The sequence below is a fragment of the Myotis daubentonii genome, chromosome 16 (genome assembly GCF_963259705.1).
Source record: "Myotis daubentonii chromosome 16, mMyoDau2.1, whole genome shotgun sequence".
Taxonomy (NCBI): Eukaryota; Metazoa; Chordata; class Mammalia; order Chiroptera; family Vespertilionidae; genus Myotis; species Myotis daubentonii.
This window is the reverse complement of record NC_081855.1, coordinates 22,838,366-22,852,762: the sequence shown is the minus strand read 5'-3', so window position 1 is coordinate 22,852,762 and position 14,397 is coordinate 22,838,366. Positions and strand designations below refer to the sequence as shown.

Below are 14,397 nucleotides of genomic sequence, written 5' to 3'. Positions count from 1 at the left end.
AGGGAAGAGCTCAAACTCTCTAAATTCCTTTGTTCCTTGTTCTGGGTCAACCCCATCTGAATCCTGACAAAGGGACTGCTCCAGCCACAAGCAGAATTCCTTCATGTAATTAGCATGTCTACAGCTGGAGCACTTAGCAAGGCCACCAGAGAGAGGGAGCACCTCACCGTTACTTCCCCCTCTATGTTGACCCCTCAATTCTGAGGGGTATAGGGTAACTGGGTTCAGGTTTAAGAGGGCAGATTCACTTGTAGTTTGGAATCTGGTTTGTCTGTCCATTGTGACCCTCTTCTCTGGCTCTTACAATCTCACACATATCTACCTCTTCCACAATCGATCGCTGAGCCTTAGAGGGGCATTTTGGCTGTTCAATTTTAGAAGCAGTAGGCCAGGATACCTGTACCCTAAGTAATGATAAGGCAGTCTGAATCTGTAAGGCTGCCCGTCAGGAAGACTAGATGAAATGACAGGCTCAGAGCTTCATTTTTGCTAGAATAAAGACAGGCAGTGACAGTCTAACAGATTCCCCAGGTCCTCAGTCCAAACGTCCCTGATGATGTCATCAGATGCTCAAGCAAGCTCTATGTATGGCTTACACAGCATCAGTCATCAAAACAGCCCATGAATGAGCTGTTGTGCTCAAAGTTCACATTATGTGGTCTAACTGGAAAGACTGCTGGGAACCATGTAAGCAAGGTGCTATTCTGTTTTACCAGCCTCCAAAGTCAATCTTCATTTGTTCGATTTCTGGTGACATCCAGAGTCTCTGCGTGTCTCTCTCAGACATGACATAGCTGTCAAAGCCTCATCAAGTATTTCCAATTGTGTCCCTTCTTACAAATGAAGCCTTGGCTCACAGAGAAACAACAAATAGGTGGAGTCCAACATCCTGGCCCTATAGAGGCTCCCAAAATGCAGATGGCTTTGTACCAAGTGAGAGAAGAGAAAGCCCTTGAGTGAACCTGAACCCACTTGTCCTATATTCCTCAAGACTGGGGGATCGCCCTAACTGGTTTGGCTCTGTGGATAGAGCATCAGCCTGCGGACCGAAAAGTCCCAGGTTCTATTCCGGTGAAGGGCATGTACCTTGGTTACGGGCACATCCCCAGTAGGAGGTGTGCAGGAGGCAGCTGATCGATGTTTCTCTCATGGACGTTTCTAACTCTCTATCCCTCTCCCTTGCTCTCTGTAAAAAACCAATAAAGAGGCTGGCCCTCCTTGCCCCAGAGATTTCAAGTATGTCAGCAACAAATATGTAAAAAAACAACAAAAAAAGACTAACAGTGAAATGCTCCCTTCTCTGGTGGCCTTCAAGCTAACCACTCCTGCTATATCCAGCTCCTTTTCCCTAGTTATCTTCTTCCAACCACAAACAGCCAAAGGCAGGAAACAGAAAGGTGGGAAAGGAAAAGAGATATAGTCGGTCTAGAGAACAGAACCAAGGACAGGGCTCTCATTGCTGAGACTTGGAAAACCTCACTGACTTGTTCTACATCAAACTTATGCTGGATTCTGAACATAGTTTAAACTAGTGGTCAGCAAACCGCAGCTCGCGAGTTTGGCCCCTTGAGTGTGGCTCTTCCACAAAATACCACATGCGGGCGCGAACATACAGTGCACTTGAAACTTCGTGGCCCATGCACAGAAGTAGGTTTTCGGAAAGGAGAGAGACGAAACAAGTATACAAGACGAGTGTGGATGGGAGAGTTGGAGGGGGTGGACCTCAGCGAACGTACCTCAATCAGATTGAGGATGTTTTTAGCAAAGGCCAGCTTAGGAGCACCCTAATGAAGTTAATAACAATGTACCTACCTATATAGTTTAAGTTTAAAAAATTTGGCTCTCAAAAGAAATTTCAATCGTTGTACTGCTGATATTTGGCTCTGCTGACTAATGAGTTTGCCAACCACTGGTTTAAACTAACACATTCAGAAATCAAAATCAACATCAACATATTATTGTTCTGGTTTCTATACATGCTCAACTTACTACTTTAAAGCATTTTTAGCCCTCGGGTTACATCAGTTTTTATAATACCACTCCCTGAAAGTTTTATGAAGAACACCCAAGAGCTGGCATGGGTACTACCACAGCCTTTTTGATCTCACAGCACCTCCTTTTTCCTTTCCTCTTTCCCAATTCCCACTCCCTCTCTTACTTCTCCTTAGCTTATGATATTTATAGAGGTTGCTTAAACACCCCAACCACCTGTCCAATACAAAGGGCTAAAAAGACCACTGACTTCTATTGTGAAGGTATCTTAAAGAGGTATCAAGATATAGGGCAGTGATGGCGAACCCTTTGAGCTCGGCGTGTCAGCATTTTGAAATACCCTAACTTAACTCTGGTGCCGTGTCACATATAGAAATTTTTTGATATTTGCAACCATAGTAAAACAAAGATTTATATTTTTGATATTTGTTTTATATATTTAAATGCCATTTAACAAAGAAAAATCAACCAAAAAAATTAGTTCGCGTGTCACCTCTGACACGCGTGTCATAGGTTCGCCATCACTGATATAGGGTCTCCTAAGCAAACAGAATTTCTATAAACGGTGGATATCAGCATGGTGCTTTGCAGATTCAGACTGATTGGGTTTGATGAATTCTGTCTATCATTTACTAGCTGTATGAGCTGTTTTTTAACATTTCATGGGGCCAAATACCTACCTAATAAAGTTCCTAAAAGTAGCCAGTATATTATAGGTGCTCAACAAAAGGAAATCCACACCCTGGCCAGGAAACCCAATACACCAAGGCTGCAGATTTGATCTCTGGCCAGGGCACATACAAGAAGCAACCAATGAATGCATAAATAAGTTGAACAACAAATCAATGTTTCTCTCTCCCTTCCTCTCTCTAAAATTAAATTTTTAAAAAAGTTTTATTTTTTAAGGAGCCCTGGCCAGTGTGACTTTTGGTTATTATCCCATGCACTTCAAGGTCGCCAGTTCAATTCCTGATCAGGGAAAATGCCCAGTTGCAGGTTCAATCCCCTGTTAAGGAGGCAACTGATCAATGTTTCCCTTTCACATTAATGTTTCTCTCTCCTTCTCTCTTCCCTTCCCTCTAATATATATATATATATATGGAAATTCAGCTTAATATGCCCAACCTCTAAATTTCTTTAGAAATTTTCAATTTATCCCCAAATCTAATCTGCTGTTTCCAAGATTCCACAGAATCTCAAGCTACTTCTCAAAAAATTCTGTGGTCAAATAAGTTTAAATAAAACCCAGTATCTAATACCTGCCTCTCTTGGAGGGTCATAATTTCACAAGGGCATAGTAAAGGCTTAGAGAAGTCCTGCAACAAACAACCCTACTTCCTTTTACCATGGAATCTTTCTTGGGGGGTGTAAAACCTGTAAGTAACTCACTGAAGAACTTCTCCAGAACCACTGAATGGAGGGGTATTCTGATATTGAGGAGTAAAACATGAGGACCAGGTTTGAGAACTGCAAAGATGAGATAAACAAATGAGACAGAGATGCTGAAGGTATAAAGAGGTGGCAGTGGGCAATCAGCAGTCCCACAGGATCTCCAGAAAAGTGGCTTCAGCAGCACAATTACCACCCTAGCTTCTGCCCCACAATACCCAAAATTAGGCAAGTTTTTATGCTCCCTTCATCCACTACAGCAAGAGGTGGGCAACTTTCAGTTGAGCAGGTAATAGCAGGTGCCATTCTATTTCCACGTACTGGATCCAAGGTACTTTCACAGCTCTTGATGCACCACATCCCCCCTTCACTCCAGCCCATACATCCTAAGACATGCTGTTTCAGGATTGCTCACCAAACCACCATGCATTCTGAGACCCTCTCAAAGCTAAGGTTTCCATTTGTTTCAACTCCTCTCTCCCAACTTCATAGTTACTTTCATAAGATTAACATAGCTAATGTTTAATTTGTACTTACTATATGCCAACCTCATTTCTAAGCATTTAATACACTAAAACTCATTTAATCCTCCCAACGACCCTATGATGTCCTCTTTCACACAAGAAGAACCGAGGCAGAGAAAGTTAAGGAACATGCCCAAAGTTACATGAAGTAGTAAGTGTCAGGTAAGATTCAAACCCAGGCTCCAGAGCTCAAGCTTATAACAACTTTCCCAACTTACACTTAATCAGTTTTGTCCATTATCTACTTGTCAAGGTTAGTAGTATCACATTGTTCCAAGAAAACAATAAAATGAGTGAATCAATGATTGCAAAGTCTTCCCAAGAAGTATACTTGACGGAGCATGACCCATAGATTTGACCAAGCCCTGCCCTATGGCACTGGAGCACAGCCAGGGCACTCCCAGGCTACAAACACAACCAGAGTCTGCAGGAGTTGAGCACCCAAGTTAAAAATAGGTTCACTGGAAAAGGTTGAGAATTCCTGGTCTATTTTATCCCTAAGCCTCTAAAAACTGTATCTACGCCATTCCATATAAATTCTATCTGTATCTTATTTCTACAAGATACACTATACTATCCTAAGCTAAAACCTCATTTTCCATATTCAATTTGCCAAATAAGGAATTTAAAAGCCGCTTCATCATTGACTTTAGATAGCAGATGTGTATTGTCTGAACACTAAAGCCAATTTCTTTCTCTTTTTGCCAATTTCTTCTTGTCATCCTTTCCTTTTAGTCTTTACACAGAATCTGGGACCCCAGGACAGAAACAAAAAGTGAGTCCTCTATGAGCACTGCTGGGATTTCAATAGGAAACTGGCTTTGACAGAAAAGAATACAGTTTAATAGTGTCAGCTCTCAAGTCAAAATTCCTAGGTTCAAATTCTGGCTCAGTATTTACAAGCTGTATGACCTTGGGCAAGTTACTGACTCTCTGATTCTCAGTTTCCTCATCCATAAAATGGAAATATTTTAATAAATGGAGATCATAGTCTATTTCTTACTAGATTGTTATAGGAAGTAAATGAGATGAGGTATATACTAAGTACTCAGCAAAATACCTGGCACAGAATAGACAGTCAATAAATGTTAGCTATTAATACTGTGTATGTCTTTCTAAAATTCAGGTTTCTTTTGAAACCTCTGTGTGGTTTCAAAATGAAAAGAGCTTGATGGGGTAGAGTGAAAACAAAGATTAAAAATTCTTTACAAAGGCAACTGAATCAATTATCCTACATGGAAAATATAGAGTATATAGCAAAAATTATTACCACAATGTCCATGACTTTTCCACACTCCATCGACAAACTTTGGCAATCTTCACTTTCTCTTTTGTGCCAAGGGGTCTGAACTCATGTATGTTTTGAAAGCGTGGAACTCAATGTCAAGGTAAGTGCAGAGATATAAAGTCATAATGCCAAGGTGTGGAGAAAGCCCAAACTGAGAACCTGCCGGCTGCCATCTCCAAAATTTGCAATCAGTAAAATACATACACAAACAAAATACTGAGAACTGAGTTTCAGTGACAGTTTACCATCATGCCACTGCATTAACAAAAAACCCCTAGACACCATGCAGATGGCAAAAAGTAGACTCTATCTGGTATAGAGCAAATAACATATCACACTGATATTCCCGTTTCATGTTACAATGCCATTAAGCCAACCAGTCGGAGAAAGACCTAGGCTAATTTATAGACTTAATGAGCCCATACTCTTTTTGGAACTGCTGTGCATTAACAACCAAGAGACTGACTACGGCGTCTTCCCATTTCTGGCCAGCGTAAATGAATCTAAATTGGGACTATTCTAAAAGGTGAAGTCTGCAAAGGCTGGTTCAGGAGCTTCCTGATTCGCTGGAGGCTGGTCAGAAGGAAAATGCTCCAATTGGGGAACAGTGAGAAGGCACTGACTGGGACACTTGGTGCTGTCACACAGATGACGATCACCTCAGAATTACTATGTACCCCACAAATCTCAAGCACCAAGTACATAAACCTCCTTCCTATTTCCCAACAACTCCAATGGCATGGGGAAGACGGTCACAGCTCCATGAGTCTTGACCAGGAAGACCCAGTGCAGATCATTTAAATGCTCAGGGCATCTGCCCAGCAGGGGTCTGTCCCCAACATCTCAGGCCACAGTCCTGGACCACAAGGCTGACAATGTGTAAGCCCAGGAAAAATGAAGTTCCTTTCATTCACTTTCAGAGAAGGGATTGTTTTCATTGGCTTATTTCTGGTTTGTTTCCTGAAAAGAAATGTTCCCTCCACTAAACACTTTGAAAACGAAGACACCCCCCACCCACCCATCCCCACCCCCCAACTGTGGAGAAGAGTTTTCTGGGCACTAAGATCTCTGAGGCACGGTCCACCCGGCACTGAGCTGGCCACAAAGGGCTTCCCTTCCACCGCCAAGGCGCTGAGCTCACCTCCGCGGAGGAAGAGGACGGTAAAAAGTATTTTGGAAAAATGCCCAAGAAAGGAAAAAGCTGGCCGGTTTCCTGAAGGGTGTCTCCATCCCTCCCGGCCTGTATGCGGTGACTTCCTACCCAAGGCCATCAGCGGAGCAGGGCCAAGCGCGGCTCTCCGACCTCGCAGGAAATGTTTGAAGCCGAAAAAAGCCACTTGCAGGACTACCGGATTCCCTCTCGACACTGCTGCCAGGGGATGCCCCCGCAGTGCCAACATCCCCCTCGGCGCTCGGTCCCCACGCTGCCCGGCCCGGCGCTGGCCCCACCCTGGAGCGGAGCAGTTCCCCTTCCCCGGGGCTGTCCTCCCGTCACACCCAGAGGCCTGGGTCAGCGGCTCCTCCTCCCCCACGCACGCCCGCGGGGCTGTGGGAACCAGCGCCGGCAGCACTCCGCCCCCTGCCACGGCCACGCCAGCCCTCTGCCCACGTGGGGGTCAGCTCGCGAGGAGCAGCCGGCGGCCAGGCTGGGGGGTTCCGCGGCCCTCACCCCCGCCCGGGCCTCCCGTCCTGTCCGTCCCTCACCGGGCGGAGGCTGGGCGGGCGACGGTGGCACCGGTGGGCGCGGGCCGCTGCTGTTGATGATGTAGTGGGAGACGCGCGAGTTCTCGGAGACGCTGAGCACATAGTCCCCGGGGCTGGTGCTCGAGTCCCGCACCAGGAACACCCCGTGCCGCTGGCCCTGCAACATCGACACAGCATCCTGCCGGCTCAACCGCCCCCAGTACCAGCTACTCCTCTCCTCCGAGTCGAAGTTGCCCGCCATGGCCGCCTCGGTGCCTACACGCAGGGCCGCCGCCGCCGCGCGTGCCCCTCCAGCCCGTCGCCCGCCGCCCAGTGGACCGGCTCGGACCTCAGCCTAACAGCAGCGCCTGAAATGGCGGCGGAGGCCGCGGGCCTCCCGACCGGAAATGACGCGCTCCCTGCCCCGGGGGATGCCGGGAAAGGGACCTCCGCCCGCCATTGGGAGAAGGGCAAAGGACGGGTCGCGCCTGCACTGCGCATGCGGCCTCATGGGTGTCGCCGCCTGGCGGGAACCGGGACTGCAGACGGCGGGGAGGCGGGGCTTAGGGCCATGGGCGGGGCCTCAGCCAGCGGTTGGCAGAGGTTTCCGTCTGCGCCGTGGACCGCTCGGTTCTTCGCTCCCCCAGGCTGCAGGCTCCTGGATGGCCCAGGACTGCAAGGCAGCAACTCCGAGACAAAATTGGAATAGGAGAGATGACATGGCCTCAAGGCCTGCGCTACCTGAGACGGTCTTTTTCCGACGGTTCCGCCAGCTCCTCCCTCCCCGGGCCACCTACAGCTCTTGTTTTCATTGATTCATTCAGCAAACAGAGTTATTGACACATTTGCCCTGCGGGTGCAAAGGTGAGCCCTTTGGTCACCGAATTCCCAGACTAGTGGGAGGAACCAGGAAACAGTCCAAAGGAATGCCAACGACTAATGAACAGGGAACAGACAGGGGCTCTGGGAACATAGAGCAGGGCCCCCTAACCCAGTCTGTAAAGGGATGCAAGAGGGCTTCCCAGCGGAGGTGGCATGTGCCGAACGAATGTTGAATGGCAAGGGGGGAAGGGCATTCAAGACAAAGGGGTGCCAAGGAGTTCACTGTATTGAGGCTCTCAAGTAAGTCATCTGCCCAGATCCTTCTAAGCCCTAATTGTAGCCATAGGTCACCTCTCCTCTCCCTACCTTCCTGATCATCTCTGTCTCTGTATTCCACCTCTATGTCCGTGTTCAGTGGTGCTCGATGGTCCTGCTACCCCTAACTGCATTGCACACAGCTGTCAGTGTGCTGTTCCTGAAGTACAACTCCGAAACTGTGGCCCCCTGTGTCAACCTTCTAACCGTCTCCAGGTGTTAAATCTCCCAGCTCAGTTCACAGCATGAAACTGGACCACAGTCTCATCTGAACTGCTTCTACACAAACCTTGTGTCTCTTCTTTCTGGAATGCCCTTCCACTCCTTTTGGGATCTCAGGCTCAAATGCTTCCCTTTCCTGACCACCGCACCACACCCTCTGTGCATGGACGGCACTATGGTTATATTCTCTCCCCATTACAATCCTTATCCAGTCCAATGTACTGTAACCTTTCATTTACAGGCCTGTCTGTGTCCCGTACTAGAGCTCCTCAAAGGCCAAGCATCTTGTGTAGGAGGCTCCCCATAAATGTTTCATAATGACAGCTAACGTTTACTCAGGGAATACTGTCTTCCAGGAATAATGCTGCCTTTATGTGGACCATCTTATTTAATAATCCTCTCAACAACTTTATGGATTGGCATTTTACAACTATCCGCATTAGCAGATGAAGCTCAGAGAGCTTAAGTCACTTGTCCAAAGACACAAAGCTGCTGCGTGGGGAGGTGAAATTCAAATCCTGGAAGGAAAAGAGAGCTATGGTCACTGCTGTATTCTCAGACATCTGAGCTAGGAATGGTGGAGGTGACCGGGAGAAGGTGGCAGAAATAGGCTTTATTTATTATGTATTTATTTTAGAAAAGCAAGCTAGAATTTATTGACCACAGCAAAAACATACTTAGGACAGTAAAACAAGGATGGGCATAGAAGAAGCCACAGGAGAACCCAGGCGGGGCTGCTTTGGCTCACTGGGAAGTCAGAGGAAAGGGGCCCTTGGAGACAGGGTCAGGGGTTAGCCTGGGACAAGCTGCCGCTGCCCATTGCTCCCCTGGTTGCAAGTCTTGTGAGGTCCCTTGGAGTTTAGGAGATTCGTGCCTGTGGGGGAAGAAAATGGAGAAGGGAATGGCAATGGCATGGGCATGCTCCCTGATTTCTTTTAAATCAGTTAGGAGCTTGGTGCCCTGGTGGGGAGCACAGGGAAATGGCCACAGGGACAGACCAGGTGGTGGGACTCGGCCTCATTGCTGTTAGCCTGAGCAGCTTCACCTACTGCACTGCCTGGGTGATTCCCTCACCGTTCATCAGCAGCCAGCACGTCATCCACGAGAATTTCCTGACCTGAGCCTATGCCATTGCCACCACTCGCTGCTGGCCTCCTGCTGCTCCTGATTGGGGAGTGTTCCTCACCTAGGCGATGCTGAAGGCCCAGAAGGTGACCAAAAAAGCCCAGTGAGGGCCACGTGGGGATGAGGCTGCCTAACTCTTCTCTGCCTCCCCTCCGGGGCATATCATGGGTCGGGGTACTGGACCTGTCCAGGCCCTGCAGCCCCTTCAAGCATGTGCCCTGCAGACACCCATGGGGGTGGAACTGCTCAGGACTCACCCTGACTGACCAGACCTCCCAGCCCCTCCCCTGCTCACTATTCTAGAGCCAGGAAGTACCTGGAAGTCTCCCTCTCTGCCCCTTCAGGCTCAGGGCTTCCCTATCTCACCTTCAGACCCTCATCACTTTTTCCTCTGAGTTCCACCCTCTTGCCTCAGTTTCCCTCCTGTCTCGGGCTGATGTTGGAATTGGCAGGTTCTGAGACATCACGTGGCCTCCCCCCACATGTCCTTTTCCTCCCCGAAGGCAGCTTTCCCAGATCTGACAGCCTGGGATCCCATAGGACTTGCGGACCTGGAAAGCTTAGGGGGATGACTGACAGGCCCCAGGGCACATTATGATGGTCACACAGGGTCCCCAGACCTACTTCTCATTTAGGCCCAGCCCTTCAGCCCTAGTACTGGCCTATTGAGGGAAGCTGAACAATAAATTGATGGTGTGAAAAATAAATAAGTAATCCGTCAGCCCTGGGTTATGATCCTACATGAGTAACATTCCTCTCCCAGACCTAGCTCACACACCCGGAGCTGGGAAGGAGAAGGGAGCAAGGGCACCTTCCCTGCTGCGGATGACTCATCATGGTGACCCTGGCTTAGTCACGGCGCGTTACCACAAGCCAGCAGACGCCACTCCAGTGTGACTTCTGCCCTCTGGGAAAGAAGCCCCTACCCCCCATTCCCCAGGACCTTAGGGAGACTGCCTGTGGGGTTCTGAAGCCACGCCTTTAAGCACATCCTCAAGGCATATGGGCATAAGGGGGGAGGGAATACTTTAATAGAAGAAAAAGAAGAAAGGAGACACAGAGAAAAAGGAGGGAAGGAATGAAGGAAGGAAGGGAGGAAGGAAGGAAGGAAGGAAGGAAGGAAGGAAGGAAGGAAGGAAGGAAGGAAGGAAGGAAGGAAGGGGAGGAAGAGCACCCATGGGGGTGGAGCTGTTCAGGACTCACCCTGACTGACCAGGCCTCCCACACCTGGAAGGGAGAGAGAGCTGGAAAATAGCAAGGAGGCTGGCAAGCGGGGAAGGCTCAGGCCCAGGCGGCTACTGGAGTGTGTTCCTCCCTGGAGCACAAAGAATCTACTAAGTCAGAGGACAACCAAGTAGGAACAGAAGTGGCCTTGGGACAAGAAGAAGGCAAGCCCACCTGCCTTTCTCTCTTCTTCCTCCTCCTCTCCCCTTCACACATCAGGATTTGCATCTATAATGGTGGCTTTTGCCCCACCGCACCCAACTTCCCAGATAAACCTGAGACCTGCCCTACAGTGCATGTGTCATTCCGTGCCACCGGGTAGCTCAGGTTAGAGTGTTGTCCTGAAACTCCAAGGATGCAGGTTCGATCCCTGGTTGGGTCAGGGCACATACAAGAATCAACCAATGAATGCATAAATAAATGGAGCAACAAATGATCTCTGTCCCCCCCCCCTCCCCTCCCCTCTCCTTCCCCCTCTCCCTCTCTCTCCTCCCCCTCCCCTCCTCCTCCCCTTTTCCCTCCCCTTTTCCCTCCCCTTCCCCCTCTCCCTTTCCTTCTCCCTACTCCCCCCCCCCCCCAAAAAAAAGAAAAAATCAAAGTCCTTAGGAAGGGCTCCTGGTGTTGAGGGGTGGGGATGGGAAAGTTACTGAAAGGAGAAGCAAAGATGAACGAGGGTGAAAAAGGGAAGGCTGCACTGTTCAACAGAAAAAGACACTGAAGTTCTTTACTCCCCATCCTAATGAAAGGAGAATATTCCTCACCTGTATTTTATTTATTTTTTAAAAGAGGAATTAACTTTATTTTTTAAATATATTTTATTGATTTTTTTACAGAGAGGAAGGGAGAAGGATAGAGTTGGAAACATCGATGAGAGAGAAACATCGATCACCTGCCTCCTGCACACTCCCTACTGGGGATGTGCCCATAACCAAGGTACATGCCCTTGACCGGAATGGAACCTGGCACCCTTCAGTCCACAGGCCGGTGCTCTATCCACTGAGCCAAACCAGTTAGGGCTCCTTACCTGTATTTTAGCAATGAGGAGGAGCAGGGAGGCCAATGACCTGCCTGCCTGCTCTGTAGCCCCTGAAGGGACCAGCGCTTCCTCATTCAGTGGTTCAGGTTGTGTCCTACACAACTCCAGGGCACTACATAAATGGAAACCTTGGGAATTGGGCTGCTCATACCCACTTTTCTTTAAAAAAAAAAAAAAAGGCAAACAGATTTTTTTGTATTAAGATGACAAAAATTGTTATTTAGAGAGAAAACTGACGGTATCACCTTCCAAAGTGTGTGTGAGGAGAGAGACAAGGTGGTGAGTGTGTGTAGGCCGTCTGTACTTGGGGAAAACGACACGTCTGCCCTGTTCTCATTCACGTCTGGAAATGGAGAAAGAGAGAAAGGAGACAGAGACATCTCCACGTCTCTGCGGGAGAGATGCCCCACCCCCAGCGGGAAGCCCTTAGTTTTTCAGAGACAAGGACCAGTCTTAAAATGTGCAGAGAGGATCAGGAGGCAGACACTAGGGGAAGGCTCCGGGGGAGAAGAGTGAGAGGACTCGGAGAAGGGTCTAGGGGAGGAGGGTGTGCTGGGAATGGAGGCAGGAGGCCGGACCTGCCGGGAAAGGCCAGTGAGAGATTCCAGCAGCGACATGCTGACATGCTGTCGGACTGTTGAGACTGAGTTGTCTGCTTTGCTGCAAAGCGAACCCCCCTCATTTCCCCCATCCTTTAGGAGACCTGCTCACACGGATGCTTGTATGGGAAGGAATCCAGCGGCAGGTGCCAACTTTCATGACTCCATCCTCAAGGAGCTGAGGAAATCAAGAACATCTGAAGGAAGTGAGATGCAAATCCACCATCTTCTCTCCCCTCTCCCCTGATCACTCCTCTCTGATCTTCCTCTTCTCTAACCAGGCTCCATGCTTTGCACTTGCTGTTCCCTCTGCTGGGTAGCCACAGACACCCCCTAACCCCTGCTGTGCCAGTGTCGCTTCTGCCCACAGGGGGGCCTTCCCTCACAGTCCATTTGAAACTTCAAAGTGCAGACCCAACTCTCTCTCTCCCCCTTCTCTGCTTTATTCAGTTTCTTTTTTTTTTTTTAATTAATCCTCGCCCTAGGGTATTTTTTCCATTGATTTTTTTAGAGGGAGTGGAAGGGAGGGAGAGAGAGAGAGAGAGAGAGAGAGAGAGGGAGATGGATGTGTGTGAGAGAGAGATTGATTGGTTGACTCCTGCACGTGCCCCAGCCAGGGCCAGGGAAGGAACCTGCAACCCAGGTACATGCCATTGACTGAGGAATTGAGCCCTTGACCTTTGGTGCACAGGCTGATGCTCTACCGCTGCGCCATACTGCTTGGGGCTCTTTTTTTAAAAATATATTTTATTGATTTTTTTACAGAGAGGAAAGGAGAGAGACAGAGAGTAAGAAACATGGATGAGAGAGAAACATCGATCAGCTGCCTCTTGCACATTCCCTACTGGGCATGTGCCCGCAACCAAGGTACATGCCCTTGACCGGAATTGAACCCGGGACCCTTGAGTCCGCAGGCCGACACTCTATCCACTGAGCAAAACCGATTAGGGCTCGTTTTTGTTTTGTTTTTTAATAAGAGAAAGTTCATTTAGGAAGTCACAGAGGTGGAAGAAGTGAGCAGCAGAAGAAATGGGCTCAGGAGGTGACAGGCCTGGTAGATGGGGGAGGGAGAAGGGGAAAGGCATGAGTGTACTCCTGGGAGGGAGAGCGGGCTGCTTTACTTATTTTCCTAACATTTACCTGTTTTTTTGTTTTTTTGTTTGTTTTTTTAAAATATATTTTATTGATTTTTTACAGAGAGGAAGGGAGAGAGATAGAGAGTTAGAGACATCAATGAGAGAGAAACATCGATCAGCTGCCTCCTGCACATCTCCTACTGGGGATGTGCCCGCAACCCAGGTACATGCCCTTGACCGGAATCGAACCTGGGACCTTTTAGTCTGCAGGCCGACGCTCTATCCACTGAGCCAAACTGGTTCCGGCCATTTACCTGTTTTTAAATTTCTTTTTTGCACTTATCTCCTTTTAATCCACTACATATTTTATATATTAGTTTTATGTATTGTCCTCTCTGCCCTCTAGACTGTAAGCTCCATAAAAGCAAGGACTTGGGTCTTTTTTGTTCCTGCAATATCCCAGGTATCAAGGCTAACCTAGAGAGCCTGGCACATTAAGTAAATGTTGGTTGAATGAATGAATGTAGAGTTGGGTGGATGCCCTTGTCCAGAGCCAAAATTAGCTTCCTACTGATACCGTTGTGATTTAACCACGTTATTAATTAACAGGAAAGAAGCAAAGGGAAGTCCAAATAATATAGGCATGACCTTTCTGCAGCTTTGCCTGGAAGCTGCAGTGTAGCCCTCCCCAGGTCTATTCCCCACAAGCAGAGAGCTGGGGGAAGGGACTGGATGCGGGGAGGATAGACGCATGCCCAGGAAAGTCTGGGTGACAGGGAGGGTCTTATCTGTCGGTCACACCTGGGAACAGGTCATTATCCAGAGTAGGTGTGGCCACTGCCCGGGTGGGAAGATTGGAGATAGTTAATATCCTGGGCAAAGGGAGTCGCTCTCTTGGTCCACGCTCTTGTGCTTTAGTGTTTTCCGGACTCTAGAGACTTGCTGCAGGGGCGCACTCCCTTCACTCCCCTGCATTTGCCCGCATGGCCCACAGCGATGTGGACCCCACGCAAGGGAGTGATCACTACAACTAGCCTAATGCTCTCCCGGCCCTGACTCCACCCTGCGATGGAAACTGGGGACACTGGCTTTGTTTCTAACT

At 48.6% G+C, this 14,397-nt stretch overlaps 1 protein-coding gene and 1 pseudogene across 2 annotated transcripts in view; one reads left to right on the top strand and one right to left on the bottom strand.

The window, feature by feature from the left end:
- The window catches only part of CRK (CRK proto-oncogene, adaptor protein), a 31,804-nt gene extending 24,528 nt beyond the window's left edge, over positions 1-7,276 (bottom strand). For both annotated transcript variants that reach the window (XM_059669208.1, XM_059669211.1), the window contains exon 1: positions 6,898-7,276. In XM_059669208.1, coding sequence (XP_059525191.1) covers positions 6,898-7,138 — 241 coding nt within the window. In that variant the 5' untranslated portion in view covers positions 7,139-7,276. The remainder of the gene's footprint in view (positions 1-6,897) is intronic.
- LOC132218263 (dolichol phosphate-mannose biosynthesis regulatory protein-like) lies at positions 7,272-10,410 on the top strand (annotated as a pseudogene).
- Positions 10,411-14,397: the final 3,987 nt, after the last annotated feature.